The sequence below is a fragment of the Carassius gibelio genome, chromosome B19 (genome assembly GCF_023724105.1).
Source record: "Carassius gibelio isolate Cgi1373 ecotype wild population from Czech Republic chromosome B19, carGib1.2-hapl.c, whole genome shotgun sequence".
NCBI classification, from domain to species: domain Eukaryota; kingdom Metazoa; phylum Chordata; class Actinopteri; order Cypriniformes; family Cyprinidae; genus Carassius; species Carassius gibelio.
Window position 1 is genome coordinate 24,589,709 of NC_068414.1, and position 22,790 is coordinate 24,612,498.

Sequence of the window (22,790 nt, forward strand, 5' to 3'; positions counted from 1 at the left end):
AAATACAGTCAACTAGAAACAGAAACAGCCATTACTGCTGACGTTTATTTCTAAAAACGTTTATCATTATCAATGTAGAAAATATTTATTCTGCTTATTTTTTTGCATTAAGCTGTGCTGGTGTCTTCTTCAGTCTCTGAGTGTAATAAATTAGTGCCTGATCTCCTCTGTATACCCCGTAAAACTATATATCCCACCAGTTAATCTCATATACCATCATATCTATTTTATAAATACATGATTGTAGTTTGAAACAGCTTGCCCTAAACTGCTGTGTGTGGTCATCGCTAAGATTTTTAACAGACTCGCACATGCGCGGTGAGAGTGACTGCGCATGCTCACTGTGCGCTCTGTGGTAAGCCAGGGAATGTGTAGCTAGCTCGAGGAGTTTTGAGCTTTAATATCCTCGACCCTCGGGTACCTGGTATAGGCAACGAGCCTTTTTTTTAAACCCAGTTTTAAATTGTAATTGAAAATGTCCGTGTTCTCGGAGCCTGCTTTGGAGAAGAAATTATCAGAACTGAGTAACTCCCAGCAGAGCGTGCAGACCCTTTCACTGTGGCTCATCCACCACAGAAAACACTCCAGAACCATCGTCAAAGTCTGGTATAACGAGCTGAAGAAAGGTAAGCAGAGGTACATTATACCTCAAACAGCTAGAATAGCTTTATAATGCGAGGTTATGATATGTTTAGTCGTTTTGAAATTAAATTAAACCTCACAGGTAGCAAACAAGCTAATCACAGGTACCCCTTATAAGCTAGCAGCTTAGCTCATTTAGCAGTTAACGCACAAGTTTTGATTCCTTTACATGTTCTGCAGCTTACTTTGCAGGTTAGTATTAAAAATCCTCAATATCTTTTTTTTTTATTATTCTTTATTTTTTATTAATAAACAATAATAGTAGTCTGAATGTTGTATTGCAGATATTGAGACACTCAGCAACGTGTTTAGTCAACTCAGTTTACAGTTTCACTACAGCATATACGATTTTGGTGAATCCCAGAAGAAATGTTCAATATCATATATACGTTAGATATGTTATGATCTATTTTCCAAAGTTGTTGAGGCTCCCACTGACCCTGGCAGCCATTTTGAAGCATATAACTTACTCATCTGGTTCCATACTAGTTTCAGTTTAAGGGCATATTTGGGGGGTTTTAGGCCATAGCCCAATGTTTTTATTTACTTATTTATTTTAGTGTTGTTTATTTTTTTAATTTCCAGTAATGATTTTATATGTTCCCAGACCCCTTTACTTCCCTGTTTGACACATGTGGTCTGTGTTGGGATGAGATCAGACCTGTCTAGTTGAGTGTAAAATAAATAAATCAACCAAAAAAGTGTAGTTGGTCCCAAAGTCTAGTTTACGATCAACTAGATAACTTGATAGACTAAATAACTAAAAAACTAGATAACTATTTTATTGAGCTTAAAAAAAAAGTTAATTATTGCTTCTCTGGTGAAGTTTCAGATGTGCTCCTATCTATTTAATGCATGCATGGATAATATGGACAATTTAATGTGACCCAAAATGATGCTAGAATAGTGATATGTAAAATTAGTTTGGCCCAATGCTGAAGAACTTGGTTTCATTTATCACTTGACAACACGACACCCTGAACAGCGCACTTTAATTACTCAATTACCTATCTTTTATTTGTATTTTTGTTCTTTTGTTTTAAGAAAAAATTTTTTATGCAACAATGTTTACCAGTTAGTGGCTTTAGATTTCATTGCTCGATCATTGCCTATTGCAATATTATGTTGCCACAGATTTTTGCATCTATTTATGTAGAGATACTTAACAGAAATTAAGGAACAATTTTTAAGGCTGTCCGTTGCTAGTATTATCACAGGTCTGTGCAGTCATCTTTTATCTTCTCACAGACATGATAAACATTCACTTACTCTGATCCTGCATAACGGCTGGTGCCACTGAAGGCTTATAAACATGACACTTAATGTGCTGTAGGAGTCTAGATTCTTTGATCAGCTATCTGACTGTATGCGAAAATCACGTTAAGGTGTATTTATTGACCTTAGGGCTCAAGCTTAGAGTATAATAGATCTTTATTTATTTCCTCCCTTTCTAGCTTGTACTTATTTGAAGAAAAAAAAAGCCTGAAAGTTGGTATTACAAGCACTTCCTGTGTCTGTTTGCCTCTTTAAGAAGAATTGCTTCATGGATTCCCCAATTGTAAAGTAGCTTTGGATAAAAGCGTCTGCAAAATGACTAAATGTAAATGACATAATAAATGCAAGTTATAAAGCTGCTGTGTAGATGAAGTGATTTTAATCTGCCCTTTAGAAATGGCGGCATCTTTTTATATGAAAATGAATGATTTAATTAGAGTTTCTTATGAAGTGTTGAGTCATTTTATTTAGCCATAGCTAGTGGTTAGGACAACAATGAGGACTTGGGATTACTGTGTGGGATAGCAGTGCTAAGATTAATTCATAGGATTTCTAACGTGCGTTCTTGTTTTATAGTTTATCTTAGTTACTTGGGAATGAGCTCCCTTTAGGCTAATGGGATAATATTACAGCTTCAGAATTACATCACGTGCAGACCCCTGTTTGAATGCAGTGTTGTGCTTTTGAATTAGGTTTGTTTTCATGAGTGTTCATCATTTTAAAGTTATTACATGGCCTTCATTTCTAAATACTGTGCATTTGCTTGCAGGTGGGATTGGATAATTGGTGCATTGCTTGAGTAGTGAAAAAAAAAAAAAAACATTCCTATCTTTAGATAATTTTTCCTGAGATCTCATTGTGTGGATCGTGAAGGTGTAGTTTCCAAAACAACTTTTGGTGCTTGGTACATATTTTAATTGCTATTCAGTTACTTCAAATAATTATTTTCCTCTCAACATTCAAAACCAATGGTAGAAACGATTTAATTGGTTTAATTTTAGAAGCACATGCCACAAATATTTAAAGAATAAGAAATGACCTAAGAAAAATTTTCTCTTTCTCTCTCTGTGCAGCCCAGGTGTCCCGTAAGCTCACTTTCCTGTATCTTGCAAATGATGTCATACAGAATAGCAAGAGGAAAGGACCAGAGTTCACACATGATTTTTCCCCAGTTATTGTTGATGCTTTCAAACACGTGTCCAGGTGAGTTGAACCAGTGTATTTGGGCTGTTTAGCTCCTATGTAAATTACAATTGATAGATTTTCTTGTTATATATACAGTTTACACACACATAATATTGACAAAAGTACTGGCACACTTTTTATGAACTGGTTTGACTACTTTATGACTTTCCATGAGTATACATGTTAATATTAAAGCATATAATGACATTCTATTCGAATTTGTGCTTCTAATTTTGTAGCAACGGTTTGGACAGGACCTGTTTTTATTTTAACATGACAATGCCTCTGTGTATAAGGCAAGGTTCAAAAATAAAACATTTTATTCAGTCAGTGTGGAAGAACCTGACTGGTCTGCGGAAGACAAAGTCTTAATCCAAGCTGAACACCTCTGGTGTGACTCTAAATGCAAACCTTAAGCCAAAAACGCATTAGCAAACACAAATGACTTATGGACAAGAGTATTGAGATACCCCCTTCTATAGAACAGAAAAAGGAACTTCAAAACTGTGGCAAAAAAGATGGAAAAATAATTAATGTATGTAAAAATTGTATTTACCCAAATGTAATATATTAAAATTAAAATAACTACCTATATGTACAAGTCATTGGTGTTTGCATGTGTATTTATACAGTTTTAATAAAAAAAATTTAAGTATGGGCACCCCCCTAAGGCTAGATAATCATTTGCTCTGTCTTTTTAAGAAAATATAGTGATATGCCATTCAGTTTTTAGAGGAAGATGGATAATGTGATTGTTTTTAGACAAAAATTCTTAGTGTAGCAGTTTTGGGTTGTATGAAATACAATCAAATGTGAAAAATACAGACTGCAAAAGTTTGGCCTCCCTTTCAGTTGTGGTGATTTGAATATCTGTAGTCACTTAATGCTGATTGTTTGCAACTCAAAATGGATTTGATTGGCTCAATGAACATTAGACTGAAAATACAGCTGAAAAAGGATATTCAAGGTAGCTAATTGCTAGTTGTTGTTCTCTTTGAATTTGTACTGGAAAGTAGCAACATGGGAACCCCAAAAGAACTCTAAAGACTTTGAAACTATGATAATTTATCAGTATCTATTAGGAGAAGGATACAAAAAATTTTCAAAGGTTTAAGGTCTCTGTCTACACAGGCACAAATATAGTTAGAAAATGTAAGGCCACAGGACCAGTCCTTGTGAAGGAAATATGTGGTAGGCAAAGAAAAATATCTGAAAGGCGAAGAATGATTAGAATTAGGGCTGCACGATTAATATAATGTGATTGTCATGTGCATATTGTTAGTAAAGTCAGTTCTGTAATCAGCAGTAAATCATCATCCCTTGCTTTCAGATGGAGCAGCATTTACTACAAAGAGCTGTAGATCACTGACAAGTTACACAAAAAAATCGCTAGCGATAATGGCCGCTGTTTGCGTAGCTTCTCAGTGAACTATGGCTATATATTACATATTGTTCCATCTGAGAGCACGTGAAAATACCACATTTAATAACATGTTTTTACTCCAAATTCACTTTATAACGTCGGTTGTATGTTTAAAATAAATCCTTCTGTGAGATGATGTGACTTGAGCGGTGATAACAGCACTGCATTATAAATATACTTTATTTTAATATAAAATAAGAAGAAGAACTCAGATAAACCATATATTGTCGTAGTCATATGTTTATTAGTCACGTTGAATCAATGAAAGCAGTTAAATCTTCTGTTTATTCAGCTGCAGCGATTTCCTGGGTTTCGTCTTTTCAGTGCGAGAGCGCCTTTTGGCTCGAATTCACCAGAGGAGGGCAGGTGGCCCGTCACGAATTCAAATGCGGCCCGCATCATATGCTGAATAAAAAAACTAAAAAAAAAACTTTCAGTTTTACAATTAATTTCATTTTTTACATAAAAAAAATGTAGGATACTAATGAAATATAAGCTATATCCTAATGTTTTTATGTGAAATTATTTTGTTTTTCATATGTTATTTTCAGCCATGAGCAGACCTACTCACATAACGTTACGCATTTAACGAACACATACAAGCGTGCACTTTGGCAGAATTCAATTAAAATAGCCATCAGCAGCCATTAGTTAAGCTAAAATTGAGCATCAGAATGGACAAATTAGTTTTTAAGGGAGGAAAAAAGAAAAATGCCAGCGAATGAACACGTACAAACAAGAATAGTTGCAGTATCAGTAGTGAAGGAGAAGTGCTGGATTTTCGGTTTGCCCCACAACTCACTTGAAGAAGTTCAGGCAAATAAGACCATATACTACGTAGCAATCCTTAGTTGAAATGTGGCAAAACATCTCTGCAGAGAACCACATATTATCAAATTCTAAAGTGCTTTCCATATTTGGATAAACATAGGCTACATTTGTGAACACACATTTTCTGCAATGTTGCGCGTCAGGGTCATGCTCCCGTGCGCGTCTTACAGACTGCATCTTAAAGCCTCTTATACTTTCTGCGTCCACGAGTCCGCTATGGACCGTTAGGTAGGCATGACATAAACATCGTCATCGGCGAGTGTGTGCCGAGGCTCTGAGCAGACGACCGCGCAGACAGGTGCGCGTGGTCAGTAGGCTTCAAAAGCACAATTGCACATGTGCAGGCAGTGTGAAGAAGCTCATTTCTACTCGAACCTGTGCAATCCGTCAATAAATGAATAAAAAGACATCGATGTGCAATAATTCTGGGAAATTGTTTGTTAACATGTTTGTTGCAGAGCGAACCATCAGCCTGCGCATTCAGAAGTATAAATTGAAGTCTGCGTCCGCGCTGGCCGTGTAAGCGTCCGGATTGCTCATCCGGAAAGTATAACACAGGCTTTACAATCGCAACTTCTTTGTGCTTTTACTCCTTTCGAGCTGAATCTCACATAATTGTTTAGGTCCCGACAGCATCGGGTGCTTTATTTATGGGGAGTATAATTATTTATTTCAATGAATGTAATAGATTAGATATCATAATATTTAGGCTATAATATTATAAATCAGGGTGGTTTGTATTGGTGACGTAAAATATAAATTATATGGGTGTGGCCCGCGAGACTTGCACTGGACCATAGTGCAAGCCACTGGTCTATAGGCTGTTATTTCAGCAAAAAGAGGCTCTTCTAAATATTGATGTAATAATTTCATTGGGGTGCCCAAATTTTTGCACTTTTTTTTTTTAATGACTCCCAATGCATTGTTTCTGTTGATTCAAGAAATGTTATTTAAAATCTGAAATGTTACTGTTTCCTTATAGGTATAAATTATATCCAAATGAAGTTGCTGCTACGAAAACCCAGCAGATTATAAACTAAAATTATGATAATTATCAAATATATACATAGACATCTTGTAGTTGTGTTGCTACTATTGTTCATGTCCTAAAATTATATTTACCATGTTTTTTACTATCCTGTCCAGTGGAGGAGACGAGAGCTGTCGGAAACAGTTAGGTAGAGTTTTGTCCATCTGGCAGGAAAGAGCTGTCTATGAGAAGAACATACTGGACAAACTCTCTGATGTCCTGCGTAAGTAAACCACCACAGTCACACTAATTTCAGAGGTTATTGTGAATACAGTGAAGTCACTCAGAGAGACACTGTAGGTTGTTTAAATAAGTGTTACGTGAAATCCTATTTAAGAGTGAGAGGGCCTTTGTGTAAGTATAACATGTAGAATGTCTTCTCATGACTTACAGAGGTAGAAAAGAAGGCCAAGAAAAGGCCTTATGAAGAGATTAAGGTGAACGATGATGACTTCGCCTCCCAAAGCTCCCCTGCTGAACCTCCACAGGTATGAAAGAACGGCCTTACATCATGCATATTCACCTATAAACTGACCTCAAGTCAGTTTAGTCTTCCAAGTCTTGAATTGTTTTGTATATCTTAGACTGCTGAACTGATCCGAGCACTACAGGAGCTTGAAAACGCAGCTTCCAGCGATGCAGCTCTCCGCCAGAGGATCTCTGCTCTACCCCAAGAGGTGCAGGACACCTCCCTATTGCACAAAGTTACAGGTGAGAACACCCATTTAACCCTGCTTGTCAGAAATAAATAATGTTTCAGAAACAGAATTAAATAATCACATTTTTTATGGATAATTCATGGTGTCAGCACATCAAAAGCAAAGATTATAATCGCTCACTTGGAACAGATCACTAAAAAAGATCATATGTAGTTAACCATTCTGATTGTCTTTGTCTGTCCGATTGTGCTTTTTTTAGATAAAGAGTCAGGGGGGCGTCTTTCTCGGTTGGTGGAAGAGGCCTGCATGCTTCTAGCTGACTACAGTGGGCGGCTGGCAGCAGAGATTGATGATCGGCGGCAACTCACACGCACTCTTGCCGTCTTTTTGCAGAGTCAGAGAGATGGCCTGGCCCAGAACGAGCAGAAACTAGAAGTGGGTAAACTTACTGACTTCACAGTTTCTTCCCTTTTGTTTTCATCCTCAGTTGCTGTCTCTTCATGTCAGATTCTTTCTCCTCTTCTTTCTTAGTGTGATTTTAGCTGTCTGTGGTTGCTCCATATTTGGGTTTGTTCTGCCTATACAAAGCAGGGAAGCTGTGATATAAAGTAATTTCATACAAATGCAATCTAGCTATCTCTTTTTTTTTTTTTCATTCCTATGCATGAGACATGCATTATTGGTTTGGTAAGTGTAAATCCCAAGTTTAAAGTTATATTCGCATTAACTGCTTCATTTTCCAGCCTTTGCCAACAGGTCGTGAGCGGGTTCCTGTGTTCCACCTGATGTTGCCTTTACAGAATAAATAAAAATAAAAGAAAAAAACACCAATCTCTTGAGTGTGCATCTTTTTTGCTTATGCACTAGCTTTCACAAATACATACTCATTGAGTGAAATAACTTAAGAAACTGGCTGAAATGTATCCTCTAACACTTGACTAAAAAAACTTACATGCCTTAAAATGAGTTCTACTCTAGTTAACATGATTTAAATAATGTACTCCGTTGCAACATCTATTATTCTTGGTTAATATTAAGACCATTAGTTTAGAATTTATTAACTAGTAAACAATATTATGTTAACAAATGCTTGTAAAAGCTTGTTCTTTGTTAGTTTATAATGCCAAATGTGTAGAATGTTAAATTAAATATTTTAAACAGTTCATCATCTGTAAGCATTTTATATATATATATATATATAAGCATAGTTCATGCAATTATATATTGGTTTTAATTTTAAGTTTTCGTTTGAACCCCTAAAGTCTGCTTGCAAACCCCAAAGGGTTAAATAAAGAGTTATAGGTATCCTGTTATTGCACCAGTGTAGTCCATATTTCATTTCTGTGTAAAATATTTGCCATGTATAGCCTTACATTGTACTTGAACAAACATTAACCATATAAAAGGTACAAACTTGTCATTTTGTAGTTAAATTAGTCATAAAATGTGCATCCAACATGTCTATCTGACAGACATTATAGTTGAAAAATATTCTGGCATAAATTAATGTTTAAATTTAAATAATGATTTGAAACTTTAGTTCTGAGATGCTTTTTTAATTCTTTACAAAAGTAAACAGTCTAGTGTGTTTAATGGGTGTGCTGAAGAGATTTAAAAAGTAACTTTTAAAACTTTTATGTGCTTCTTTTTACATGTTGGAACAGAGTAGCATTCCTAAACTTTGTGACTGATGTCAATTAAATATGAATAGTTTTACAGTTGTTAGGAAACACAAATGTCAAGAACTTAAGCCTTTGACACAATCACAGAGGCACAACGTACTGACTCTAGAAGCTTTAGGATGTTGACTATGCTGTTATACATATATAAATGTTAAAAATGCTTAACATAAGAGCAGATGATATTGTTTACAAGTCTATCTACTCATTGTAAACCGTAACAGTTGATACATGTTTGCAAGTGCAAGTGAGACACTAAGAACTGAAACAGTGATGTTATAACTGTTTGTGTATCTGAACTAAATCTAAGTTAATTAGATTTAATAAATTCCAAAAAGAGTTAGACTTGTTGCAGGTCTTAAAAATGATTTGGATTGGATTAAGATGAAGGATTATTAGAGTACATTTACAAAAAAAATATATTTCTGTTATTTTACTTCAAGATGTAATTACATGTTTTATGTATATATATATATATATATATATATATATATATATATTCATTGTACATTGTTATTTTACTAATATACTGGCAGATACATTTTTGGCACTAACTAGTTTGTTTCCGTGTTTTTATTTTAGGAGTATAAGCGCAAACTGGCCCGGGTGTCCCAGGTACGGAAGGAGCTGCGGTCTCGTCTCGGCGGTCTCCCAGACCTCTCTCGGCTCCCTAATGTAACAGGTAGCCATGTCCGCCTGCCCTCCTCTGGTGACCTTTACAGCCCCTCTGATTGAGCTGGACTCTCATCACATCACCGCTCTCCTGGTCCTCTGGCTGTCAGTCTTTCATGCTTCATTTTCTAAGAGTTGACACCACCTGGCCACTGTACTAGTGGATGTGTCCAATATGCAGTCCATGGCTGCCTGAGTGTTTCAATGACGAGCACTATCACTTCAATTCATCGTCCCCCTTCGTAATGAAGTAGTATTGTTCAAGTATAGACAATACATCTTCTTTTTCCTGGTTATGTCCTGGCTGGGATTTCTAAAATGTCTGGGTTTTCGTGTATTATTTATTGACTTGCTGTCACTGTGCAGGCATTGCGCATAATTGACCAGTGCAAATAAAGGTATACATAATGTATGAGGACTGTAAAGACAGATTTAATAGGAAAACAAAGTAAAAAATCTGGACATTTAGGTAGTTTAGAAATCCCAGCATGGACGTGTTTCGAGAAAAAAAAGGACATATGATAAACCAAGTTCAAATGCATTGGAATCATTGCAGACAATTAAATGACAGTAGTTGTTTCTTGAATAACAAGAGGAGTCAGTAGAGGAAGTTCTGATTTTTTCCTTTTTTATTGCTTTGTTTTGTAAGCCTCCACCAAAAGTTAAAACAGAGCTCCTACTCAGCAAATAAACATCTGCAATGGTAAATTACTGTACAAATAGACATTATACGACAGTTTGGTTTGATAATACCCATCTGTTCTTCAGTCTGTAGGATCCTCTCTTACTCATTTGAACAGATCTCCAGATTTGTGGTGATGCTATTTTTGTATTTTTGCAGTGAATATTAATTTCAGTGCTGTATCTTATAATCAGCTGCAGTATTTTAGTGGCAATTATATCAACGAAGACATTTTTCAACTGAAGGTTACAAGTGCTGTAGTTAATGTAGTTCTAAGAGCTTTTCCGTGAGCAAGAGATGTTTTCCCTTTTGCGTTTGTGCTTACCAGCATACATTGCTCTAATAGTAGAGTATACCTTTTAATATTCAGATCCTCTTTACTATTCAGATTCAGTCTCTTTAAGTTTATTTCATTGTAATTATGAAATTGACCGAGAAGAGAAACACGATTTCACATGCCTCAAAATGTCACGGAACACTCCAAAACAAGCAGATCCAAGTGCAGCAATTATTGAAATAAAATAAAATAACCAGAGCATCAGAAAACACATAACAGAAAATACAATTGAACCAGCAACTAAGGACAAAGAAAACTGGGTTTTTATGGAGATGTTAACAAAGAAAATGAGATACACCTAAATGAAATGAGACATGATTGTCAAAACAAAAGATGATGGGAACTAGAGTCCAGAGAAACGAAACCAAACTACAAAGTGTGCCCTCTGGTGGCTATAAAGGGCACAACAAATAGACCCTGTTACACAAACGGTAAATGGTCATTCACACACTATTGATCAAACAAACTCAAATATGTTAGATGTCATCTTGTCCCCCTTTTCATGTAGAGACGGTGCTTTGGTAAAGAAGGCAAAATTGTTGATTGTCCCTATGGGTTTGTTGGTTAAAGCATTAGCTTTTATGTGTTTTACTGTAATGTCTCTCTCTCTCTCTCATTGGTCGTCTGTGATGAAAATAATCAAACTACAATTTACAACCGTTTCCTTTGTAGGATCCGAAGGGGCCGTTCATTGTCTATGAAATCACAACTTTTAACTTATTTTGTTGCAAGTGTGCTTTTAACATCCGCCTTTGTAATGTGTTGGTCTGAGTCAAATAAAGCTGAAGGCAAATAATAAAGTCTCTTTACTTATATTCTATGATTGTAAATAAAGTGAAAATAGCATTTATGTTTGCCCAAACTGTTTACAGATTTGAATCTTTGTTCTCACTAGGTTTGTTAAATGTCTGATTATCTATTTGCAATAATTGGAACTGCGTTTGGAATTATTTCTTGCTACTGCACAGTTTCTTAAGACGATTTTCTTAAAATTCCTTGTTTTACAAGGACTATTTGGAGGGTAAGTCCTATTGAGAATTATGTATTCAAAATTTTTTTTTTGTTTTATGATGTGAATAATTTGAGGAAATATCAATTAGTATCCTTCAGGATTGGTATCAAATTGTTATAAAAATTTCAATAGCCTTCTTGTGACTTGTTTTGGAAATAATGTACCATCGAAGTGATTAAAGTGATTCAACTGTTTAAACCTGAATGTGTTTGGAAGTTTCAAGGATGTGTTAACTGATTGTCTCTGCAAAAAGTCAGTTTTCTTTCACTGTCAGTCACTGCAGTCTGGAGTTGCAAGCAGCCTGATTGTTTGCACACGTTTCGCAGTCACAAAGCTTCACAAATCTGCTTTTTTTTCTCCACTGAGCATATTAAGACTTGTACCTCCCTGTTTATTATAATATGGGTTTAAAAAGTGATGCGTGATACATTTACACTTTTGATTTATAATCACATCTGAAAGTTGCAAATTGCAATTTCAACATTTACCACAGCAGCTTGGAAAGATCTTTCAAGAGAGTTCATTATGCAGCGTCAATTCATTTTTGTAAATGGTTGAGTTACTGTCCTTTATTATGTCCCCAGATGGAGTGATCCTAAAAGATACCATTGCCATGATCTGTAGAAGAAAAACACCTCATAGTTTGATCAGAAACTGTTTGCACATGGTTCGCAGTCACAATCATATAAAAAAAGCACCTTTGCACTGAGCCTCAAATATCAACACTTTACCTCCTGGGAGTGCTGCTAGCACTGACAAGACGAATTGAATGCCCGTATTTAATACTATCGTTATTTTAGCATTTTCAATAGGTATAACCCATAATTTAAACTGCTGATAAATAGTTAAATAAAATTAAGTAAAACCATAAATACTAAAATAATCAGGGGCCACTTGTACTTTTAGGTTGCATAACTTTAAAATTAATCTTAACCTACTTTAAGCATTATTCATTCAGCCATTTTTCACCGTGTCATACCACTGCAATCTCTAGAAGTAATCTTTAACAATTTGAGCTAAAATGAATGTTTAATTATGTTTTAATGGTTTTCTGTAGTGTGTTTTGGGCATATTCCATTAGGATTTATTGGTTTCAACAATCCACCAATAGACCAATTAATTACTAGTAGAGACTAATAGGGTCCATTACAGTGTCCAGTAGAACCAAAACAAGTGCCATTATATCCAGTAAAACCATTACTAATTTTGTAATGGTGTCTTGTTTTTTTTCAGCACGTTTTTTTATTCGATATATCCCAAAATATAAAATGAAAAATCCCGATTCTAAAATATGTGTCATTAAATGCATATTGCACCTTTATAGATTATGTTATTTTATCTATAATTCGCGATGGGCAAAGTAGACTAATACTATAATAAGTTATATATAATATATTAAGTACCAGATATGGGTGTCATACCATAAAATACTTTTAATACGACTTACTTTGTATTTAATGTGAATTTGATTTAAAAAAAAAAAACATTGTGAGTTACTAATTAGCCTTAACACTCCTATTGCACAAAAAGAGAGCAAGGAACGTTTACATTATCAAAGAACATTTTCACTTCAGTCCAGCGAGTTCAAACGCTCTCAAAAACTGTCATAATAATCTCTAAAGCTGTTGAAACAACACTATGAAATACATATCTTACTTAAATTCGTACATATTCACTTGATTCTGATAAGAGTAAGGCATCGCACGCGGAGACGCACACCACCCCCATCTCTTCTCACGATACCCCCCCTAGAGCCGCCCCCTGAAAATAATCCGAAGAAGTTTCGTTTGGTCACGGACAACGGCGCAGAAATCTACAGCATCTCGTCTGAAAGGTAAATGGATTGCTTTATTTTCTTTATTACTCTTAATTTATTAGTATTGTAAATTAAAACCGGTATTAGGTCTTGAGTGTTTTATAACTTACGTAAGGGCACAGTGAAACTTTCTGTTTCATGTACTTTTTCTTTTAATTAATTAGCATTGCGTGAGATTTCAAAAGGATTTGAAATTTTGCACTGCGCCCTAAACTGGGTTAGAAATGAAAACAGGATTGCATTAGTGTGGTTCTGAGTTGGTTTTTTTCAGTTAATTGGGATTTCAAAACGGTCTGAATCGATTTGCGAATCGATTCTTTTCTAACTGAATCATTTGGAGCGATTTCTCAGTCAGTGAGACAGTATCCACACAGAACAAACCGAGATTAAATGTATTTTACAGATACCTCGGCTGAAACGAAAGGCTACTTTTGGGTATCTTCTGCTCCTGTAAGTTTATTGTCTCTGTGGAAATGATTAATATTTAAGTGAAAATGTTTCATATTAAAAAGTTGTAAAATTCCATGGCATATTTCTGACACATAAGCCTGGTATTACCAGAAATCATACTCCTTTATTAGGCTATAATGCACACAGGCATTTATTATTTTTTTACACTCATTAGTGGTGGATGAGGAGATACCCCCTGACTATGTAAGCGCTTTGAGTGTCTAGAAAAGCGCTATATAAATGTAAGGAATTAAAAATAAAGCATAACAAGAATAGCTGTGGTTATTTAGGCCTACAAACACACACACACACACACACACACACACACATATATATATATATATATATATATATATGTGTGTGTGTGTGTGTGTGTGTGTGTGTGTGTGTTTGTGTATTTGTATCATTGTAAACTGCAGGTGAATTTTCATGCATGCAACTACTTAGATAGCAGTTTATGTACATATGGCAGAAATGTATGGGGAAAAAATATTTGAAAGATTTAATCAAACGGACAACGAACACTATAAACAGCAATTATTATGATGCAATCAAACTTACAGCAAAAATGTGTAGTTTTGTATGTTGTTTCAGGGGTTATCATCAACTCTTCTCAGGTTCTCTGGATCCAGACTGAAGTTAGTGTAAATCCGAGTTACCAGGGGATGTCAATCCCTTGGCAAAACAGAGAAACAAATAAAGACAAAATTAGCGTAGCTGCCATTCCAGCAAAGTAAAATGTATTTGTTTAACCCAAGCTAAAGATTAATAATGCGCATTTGATCAGATATAACTGCAGTTCAAGATTATGAGATGCATTATTATGTATGCTATCCTAGGAACTACCAAAAGACCAGAGATTTGTGACCTTAGGGAGCGTAGATGGCACTAGCACCCACCCCCGATTCATAGTGACCCGATCCGTCCCCCTTACTGTCTCAATGAAAGGCTCTATTGGTAAACAGAAGATTAAACAGTTTCCGCTATGTACATTAGCCTAAGTAGTGGTGACCCTGCCCGCCGCTCCTTAAACGTGTACTAAGCGATTGTTGAAACAAGCTTTTGACCACAATGTCTGACCAAGTCCCAAAACACACTTGTAGCCAATCAGCAGTAAAGGGGGCTTGTCTTGTCCTGATAACAAGAAGAGAGCGCTCAATTTGAGTGCACAGGACACATATTACATCACATTTACATTTTCTTTTATCCAAATGATCATATTAGACTAATTTTGAGAGACTACAGATTGAGAGAGATGGTGGATAAAAAAAGAGAAAAATATCAGTAAAAACAAAACATTAAAAATAAGGGTTTACAATCAGGCAAGAGGTAGGGCCTGCTCCAGCTTTCCGACAGTGGAGAGAAACTCAAGGAGTGGGAAAGGCTCGAATTGGACGCCGAGGTCAGGGGCTCAGATGGGATTTTTTAACTGGGGGGACCAAGCTGTCCAGCAGTCAAATGTTTTCAGTCCTAGTCATAGACATAGATAGTACAGGGGTATCTAAACAAAAAATTAATATCATAGAAAAGGTCTCTATGAAAGTTCAGTATCTCAAGAAATTTAACTATTCAATTTTATGCTTTATTAATTTGATTAATTTTGAGTATAAATACTGGGTACCTCCTGGGCTAGTTTAGAACATGCATCCACAATTATGGGAAAAATTACAGACTTAAGAAAAATTTAAAACTATAAACTAGAGAGGCACAGAATCCAAAGTCCAGTGTGAAGTTTCTGCAGTCGGAGTGGATGTGGGTGCTATTTCATCTGCTGGTGTTGATTCATTGTGTTTTAACAAGTCCAAAGTCAATGCAGCCATCTACCAGAAGATTTTGGAATGCTTTATGCTTCCATGTACTGACAAGCTTTATGGAGATGTTGATTTCATTTAGCAGCAGGACTTCAGCACCTGCCGACAGTGACAAAACTACTTCCAAGTTACTGTGCTTGATGGGCCAGCCTCACCTGACCTGAACCTCACAGCGAATCTATGGGGTACTATAAACAGGAAGATAAGTAACATCTGACAAACAGAGGAGCTTAAGGCTTCAATAACGCCTCAACAGTGCCACAGGCTTATCGCCTCCATGCCACGCCGCTTTGATGCAATGAATCTAGAATATAAAATATATTAGTGGCTTGGTTCTAGGAATGTGGCAGCTGTAGCTCTTTTTCTGAAGATGTCTAAGTGTGATGACTCTTGATGCACTGACTCCCTCTTCAGTCCACTCCTTTTGAATCTCTCCCAAGTTCTTAAATCAGCTTTTCCTGACAATGTTCCCAAGACTGTGGTCATCCCTGTTGCTTGAGCACCTTTTCCTACCACACTTCAACTTTCTATGAATATATTTTGATACAGCACTCTGTGAACAGCCAGCCCTTTCAGGAATGACCTTCTGTGTCTTACCCTCATTGTAGAGGATGTTGATGATTGTCTTCTGGACAACTGTCAAGTCAGTAATTTTTCCCATAATTGTGGTTGCATGTTCTAAACTAGCCCAGGAGGTACCCAGTATGTATACTCAAAATTAATCAAACTAATCAAGCTCAAAATCGAATATTAAAAATTTTTGAGATACAGAATTTCCATAGAGACATTTTGTATGATATGAAGTTTTTTAGATACACCTGTACTATCGTCTATGACTAAGCTGGTGATTTTTCTGGACTGAAAAAATGAATGTTGGACAGCTTGCAAAAAAACCTTTGCCCCTGGATTGTAGCATGGTAGAAGACTAGTTAGGTGTGTTAGGTAAAACATTTAGTATTTTGTAACTGATATGGAACTTCATAGGTAGCCAGTGCAGAGACTGTAGAATTAGGATAATATGATCATATTTTCTTGACCTGGTAAGGACTCTAGCCAATGTCATTTCGACTACCTGTAGCTTGTTTATTGAAGATGCAGGACAACCAGCTAGCAGTGCATTACAATAGTCCAGTCTAGAGGTCATGAATGCATTAACTAGATTTTCTGCATCAAAAACAGGTAACATGTTTCGTAGCTTTGCAATGTTTCTAAGATGGAAAATTTTTGTTTTTGTAACATGGGAAATATGATTTTCAAAAGACAATTAGCTGTCTAATATAACAACCACATTTTTGACTGTAGAGGGAGTACATCCGTCTTATTAGGAGAAAATTATTGGTCATCCAATCTTTAATTTTTTTGTTAACAAACTCTTTTAGTTTAGATAATTTTGAAGTTTCTTCTGGTGTCGTTGAGATATATAGTTGAGTATCGTCAGCATAACAGTGGAAACGAATCTAATAATATTACCAAGGGGAAACATGTATATTGAAAATAGCAAAGGACCTAGAACAGATCCATGTGGCACTCCATATTTTAGTGGTGATAAATGAGATGACTTCCCATTTAAATAAATTTGTTGTGATCGGACAGGTAGGATCTAAATCATCTTAGAGCTTGCCCTTGAATACCTGTATAATGTTGTAATCGATTTATGAGTATGTCATGATTTATGGTGTCGAAACGCAGCACTAAGATCAAGTAAAACTAGCAATGAGATGCAGCCTTAGTCTGATGCAAGAAGCAAGTAATTTGTTATTTTAACAAGTGCAGTTTCTGTGCTATGGTGGGCCTGAAACCTGACTGAACTTCTTCATACATATTATTTGTTTTCATGAATTGAGCAGACACAACTTTTGCATTTAATATTAAATGGGTCCGTAATTTGCCAATTCACTAGGATCTAGTTTAAATGGTTTTGGGATGTGACCTAAAGATAACGACAAGTTAATAATATTGAGAAGTGGTTCTTTTGCTACAGGTAACAACTTTTTCAGTAATTTAGTAGGGACAGGATATAACAAACATGTTGTTGGAGTAGATGAAGTGATAAGTTTATTTAGCTGTTCATCTCCTATAGCTGTAGTTTATCTCTAGGTGCAATGAATGAAGCTAAAGTTTTGGATGCTGTAGAATCTACATTTGTTATTGTATTTTTGATGTTATCTATTTTATCACTGAAGAAATTAATAAAGTCATTACTATTAAACTGTTAAGAGAATATTTAGATTGGGTGGCATCTGGTTATTTGTTAATTTAGCCACTGCTAAATAGAAACCTTAATGTTAATATGTTTATGTTCTTTACTGTTCCAGTATGTACTCAGGTGAGATGAAAGATGGTAAGCACTGTCACGATCATAACTGTGCCCTGGAGGACCGAGAGCGTGAAAAAAAGCTTGCCAGGAAACGCCTGTACATTGTTTCAGCAGTGTGTCTGGTCTTCATAGTGGGCGAGATCTTAGGTGTGTGACATTTACTGCTGATTGGCTGCAGATTGGCTGCTATACATGTTTCTGCACACACAAAGGATTGTTGGTGAATATGTGCTGCTGTCTGGTCTGTGTACAGGTGGGTATTTTGCAGGAAGTCTGGCAGTGATGACAGATGCCGCCCACCTGCTTGTGGACCTCACCAGCTTCATCATCAGTTTGTGCTCGCTGTGGCTGTCGTCCAGACCGGCTACATTCACTCTCAATTACGGCTGGCATCGAGCAGGTGAATCACTGGAATTACTGTAGAACAGTAAATTGTTGACAAGAGGCTCAAAAATTCTGGGTGACTGCTACTTAAAAAAGTGTATTATATATACAGTATATGTACTGTATCTATACATAAAAGAAAGAAAAGAAAGAAAAAAGTAAATACACTACTATTCAAAAGTTTGGCATCAGTACTTAACACAGTGAACAGTGAAACCTTTCTATTTCATATAAATTGTTCTTTTTAAACTTCTATTCTTAAAAAAATAATGTTTCCACAAAAATATTATTCAGCGCAAGGTTTTTAAATGCTAGCATCAAAACAGCATGTTAGAATCCTGAAGGATCATGTGACACTGAAAACTAAAGTAATAGCTGATGAAAATTCAGCTTTGAAAATACAGGAATTAATTAATGCTAAATAGTTATTTTCAATTTTAATAACATTTCAAAATAATAATAAAAAAATCAGCATTTTTGGCCAGCATAAGAGACCATTTTCAGAAACATCAAAAAATATTATGGACCCCAAACTTTTTAACAGTAATGTATTTATTATCCTTAAATATTCCTTATGTATGCTAGTGAACTATTTGAACTACAAGTGTAATTTCATCTACTATTGGGTGTTTTCAGAAATCTTGGGTGCTCTGTTGTCTGTTTTCACAATTTGGCTGGTGACTGGTGTGCTAGTATATCTAGCAGTGGAACGGATCATTCATGATGACTTCACTATTGACGGAACAGTCATGCTGATCACCTCTGGCTGTGCTGTACTGGCCAACATCGTGTAAGAAAAAAACCTCAGTGTGCAATGCAGTTCTATTACATAGTATATCCGCTTGCTATTATTAGCCTCACATGGCCTTTGGCATTTGAACAAAATTGTTATTTGCTGTGAAAATGTCTTAAATTGACCTTTATCTGTTCTTCTTTGCGCAGAATGGCCTTCACTCTGCATCAGTCAGGTCATGGCCATAGTCACGGTGGTCTGAGCGGCAGCCACAGTCATGACCATGGGAAGGAAAAAGGCCACAGTCACGACCATGGGAAGGAAAAGGGCCACAGTCATGACCATGGGAAGGAAAAGGGCCACAGTCACGACCATGGGAAGGAAAAGGGCCACAGTCACGACCAGGGGAAGGAAAATGGCGACAGTCATTCTAACGCTAACCATTGTGAGGTAGAGGTGAATGGATCTGGTAAAAGACAACAAGCTAATGCTAGCGTCAGGGCAGCATTCGTCCATGTGATTGGAGACCTTCTACAGAGTGTCAGTGTGTTTGTCAGTGCACTCATCATCTTTTTTAAGGTAAAATACCAGAGCTTACTAGCAATGGTGAGTCCTAACGGATGAACCAGCACTATTTAACATAAAAGTAACAATGAACATTGTCTTATAGACATAGAGCGGAAAATAGGCAATTAAGAGAGAATATTGTTGTTGTGTGAATGCATTTTATTATGAAAGTGTAGCAGACAAAGATAAGTATAGATGCAATTTGATGGCATGATCCTAATGAATTGAATTCTTTTCTTTTTATAGCCTGAATATAAAATTGCAGATCCCATCTGCACCTTCCTGTTTTCTCTATTTGTCCTGGGCACCACATTCACTATTATGAGGGACATAATTATTGTCCTAATGGAAGGTAAAGAACGAAGGATTTCTTGTGCTTTTTCATGTTTCAATTATGCATCAGAAATGATAATTTAGGCAAAGAGTGGAGGCTAATATTGTTTGTATAAGTTACAGTACTTTGTCTATTTTAGTTCTGCCAATAATAATAATCCTAAACAAAGCTGAAAGAGAATCTGTTATATCTGTGCATCTACAATAATGGTGTTTCATTCCTGTGTTTTTGAGCGAATCGGTTAACTGAATGACTGACTCACTCATAATGACATGATTGTTCTTGTTCTGTTTACCACAAATTTCATACATCCAATGTGCTATTACTTAGTTTTGAAGAGTTACCTATTATTCTTAAATGTAGAATAATAATTATTAAGTACGTCTGTCTTTGACTCTTGACTGGTAAACTAATGGAAGGAAAATCTTAAATATAAGTATCTATGAATATATATATTAGCAGTTTTATTGTCCACTAGGTATTCTATGGAAGGTTTCATTTTCCATGTCCTCTGAATTTCTTATTCTTAATAAAACATTTCTTGGAACATGAGGATTTTAATTTCTCGTCCACAGGTACACCGGCTGGTGTGAACTATAATGAGGTGAGAGAACGACTGCTCAGAGTCAAAGGTGTCAAAGCTGTGCACAACCTTCACATCTGGGCCCTGACAATGAACCAGGCTGTGTTCTCTGCTCATGTGGTTATAGGTAACACTTTTAACTCAATATAGAATCTTTGTGTCATTTATTAGCATACTATATAGCCTGTAGCAAAAACATATTTCTGAAATATTCACCCTAGACATGAGTTTATAACCATCTGTTCATTTTTATTTCCTCAGAGGATACCGTAGAGCCACGGGCGGTGTTGAGAGAAATGATCCAGGACTGTTTCACAACATACAGTTTCCATTCAGTAACCATTCAACTGGAGCATCAGGTGGACCAGAGGGCTGACTGCAGCCTCTGTCAAGACCCCACAAACTGAAACATCCGGAGATTTTACTTTAAAGGGATACTCCAGCCCACAATGAAAGTTTTGTCATTAATCACTTACCACCATGTCGTTCCAAACACGTAAAAGCTTTGTTCATCTTCGGAAACACAATTTAACATATTTTGAATGAAAACCAGGTTTGTGACTGTCCCATAGACTACCAAGTAAAATACTCTGTCAAAGTCCAGAAAAGTATGAAAAGCATCATCAGAATAGTCCATCTGCCATCAGAGGTTCAACCCATAGACTGTATAAACGTAGTGTCCGTGATGTCACCCATTGGTTTCTGAAGAGCATTTTTGAAGCCAAAACTGGGCATAGGCAGCTGTTGCCATCTTGGCAGTGTGTCACCGAGCGTCACATTTCCGGATAATCGAAAATGGGCAAAAAGATGGGAGCTGGTTGCTGAAACCACATCCACCGAGCTCGACAGCAGCGAAAGCAGTGGCAATACACCTGTTACTCAAGTTGCTGAGCCCTTAATTATGCAGAACTTTAAGGCTTAATATAATTTAAATGGATGCGTTATATAAAAAAAATCACCCCCTACAGTTGTCATGATTTTTTTTTCTGCTGTAAAGTTGGGCATTTTAACATGGGGAGATTATAGGATTTACTCCCTTTTGGAGCAAGTCTCCAGCAGCCAGACGATAAATTGCAGTTTTAGTAATTTCCGTGTTGGTTTCAAGAAAGGGAGCCGAAGATTGCAGCTTGGTTCAACCATAATGTCAATAAGAGATGAGAATACTTGTACGCGAATAAAACAAATATTACGACTTTATTCAACAAGTTGTCTCCTCTGTGTCCCTCCACATCACCGTAGCGCTGAACGTATATGAGCTTAACGCAGCCAGCTTACCCTCTTCTGTGTCAGCTGCCACACATTTAAATCAAAGTGTAAATATACATAGAAAGCATATTCGTATGTCACAGAAGAGCATAATTTGTAAAATGCATTTTACATGGCAGTCTATGGGACAATCACAAGCCTCTCGGTTTTCATCCAAAATATCTCAAATTTTGTTTCAAAGATGAACAAAGCATTTACAGGTTTGGAACGACATGGGTATTGTGATTAATGATTAATGAGAATATTTTCATTTAATTATTAAAATTATAAAATTATTTCTGCCACTCAACAGACCAACATGTGCATTAAAACTGAGCTGTATTGGGCTGGACTGTTCATACGGTATTTGTGAGTGGACAAAAGACCCAGTGGTATGGCCAGAGGTGTCGTTTCCCAAAATGTTTTGTTACCTAATTGAGCAAGAGACAGCTTAGGGTACTACAAGCCTATACAAGACGACTTGTGAAAGTACACATTTGTCATTTTGTTTTGCTTAATTTTAAATAAAGCAATAAAGACTTGAGTAAAAGCCTGTCATACTTTCTTATTGATATATTAAAAAGATTTTTAACATAGACAAAACAGGTAAAATTAAGGTTGACTGAAGTGCCTTGAAATGCACAGCGTTATTCTATTGTATGTGGTGTGTGCTGCAGTTGCCTTATCATTTTCACAAATACAGACATGTCGTGAAATGAAGATAACAACATGAAAAATGTAAAGAAAATACCAAAAAAACACGGTGATTGGTTGCTATAGTTAAACCATGGTAAAACCAAAACGTTTTTCTACACTAAGCAGAGTTTAACCATGGTATTTGTAGTAAAATTATGGTTATAGGCTACAATTGGTAATAAAAAAATACATGGTTAGTCAACTATACTTTTACTATAGTAATGCCACTGCTAATTTTTTGTAAGAGTTTGTGTATAATAATATGAAATAAATGTTTTAATAGATTATGACATCACAAAATATCAGGGAGTGGATTTATTTGATTGTGATACGAAGGAGGGTTACTGTAAATACCATCAGATATGGGATGCAGTGCAGGGGGAAGGGACTAATGACAGATAATTGCAGGGTAAATCTTGGCTAAATC

The 22,790-nt window shown here is 36.1% G+C and overlaps 1 protein-coding gene across 4 annotated transcripts; it reads left to right on the forward strand.

Annotated features, from left to right (window-relative positions):
- The first annotated feature begins 308 nt into the window (after nucleotides 1-308).
- On the forward strand, nucleotides 309-22,220 carry LOC127978975 (regulation of nuclear pre-mRNA domain-containing protein 1A). 4 transcript variants are annotated; one of them, XM_052584023.1, is made up of 14 exons: nucleotides 309-626; nucleotides 2,991-3,120; nucleotides 6,503-6,609; nucleotides 6,780-6,874; nucleotides 6,971-7,097; nucleotides 7,305-7,480; nucleotides 9,307-9,457; nucleotides 17,819-17,968; nucleotides 18,075-18,221; nucleotides 18,842-18,995; nucleotides 19,148-19,517; nucleotides 19,752-19,857; nucleotides 20,415-20,549; nucleotides 20,684-22,220. In XM_052584023.1, the coding sequence occupies exons 1-14, from the start codon at nucleotides 476-478 to the stop codon at nucleotides 20,827-20,829; spliced, it is 2,145 nt and encodes a 714-aa protein (XP_052439983.1). In that variant the 5' UTR covers nucleotides 309-475; the 3' UTR covers nucleotides 20,830-22,220. The 4 variants fall into 4 exon arrangements, with proteins under 4 accessions (XP_052439983.1, XP_052439982.1, XP_052439981.1 ...); XM_052584020.1 differs by lacking the exons at nucleotides 309-626; nucleotides 2,991-3,120; nucleotides 6,503-6,609; ... (2 more) ...; nucleotides 7,305-7,480; nucleotides 9,307-9,457 and adding exons at nucleotides 13,186-13,261; nucleotides 13,647-13,693 and having other exon boundaries at nucleotides 17,820-17,968; XM_052584021.1 differs by lacking the exons at nucleotides 309-626; nucleotides 2,991-3,120; nucleotides 6,503-6,609; ... (2 more) ...; nucleotides 7,305-7,480; nucleotides 9,307-9,457 and adding an exon at nucleotides 13,119-13,261 and having other exon boundaries at nucleotides 17,820-17,968.
- The last annotated feature ends 570 nt before the right edge of the window (nucleotides 22,221-22,790 follow it).

Bases quoted from the DNA above. Each gene is read 5' to 3' on its own strand.
- LOC127978975 (XM_052584023.1), top strand. From the start codon at position 476: ATGTCCGTGTTCTCGGAGCCTGCTTTGGAGAAGAAATTATCAGAACTG. The intron at 18,222-18,841 runs GTGAATCACTGG...GGGTGTTTTCAG, and splicing joins TTACGGCTGGCATCGAGCAG to AAATCTTGGGTGCTCTGTTG. The intron at 20,550-20,683 runs GTAACACTTTTA...TTATTTCCTCAG, and splicing joins CTCTGCTCATGTGGTTATAG to AGGATACCGTAGAGCCACGG.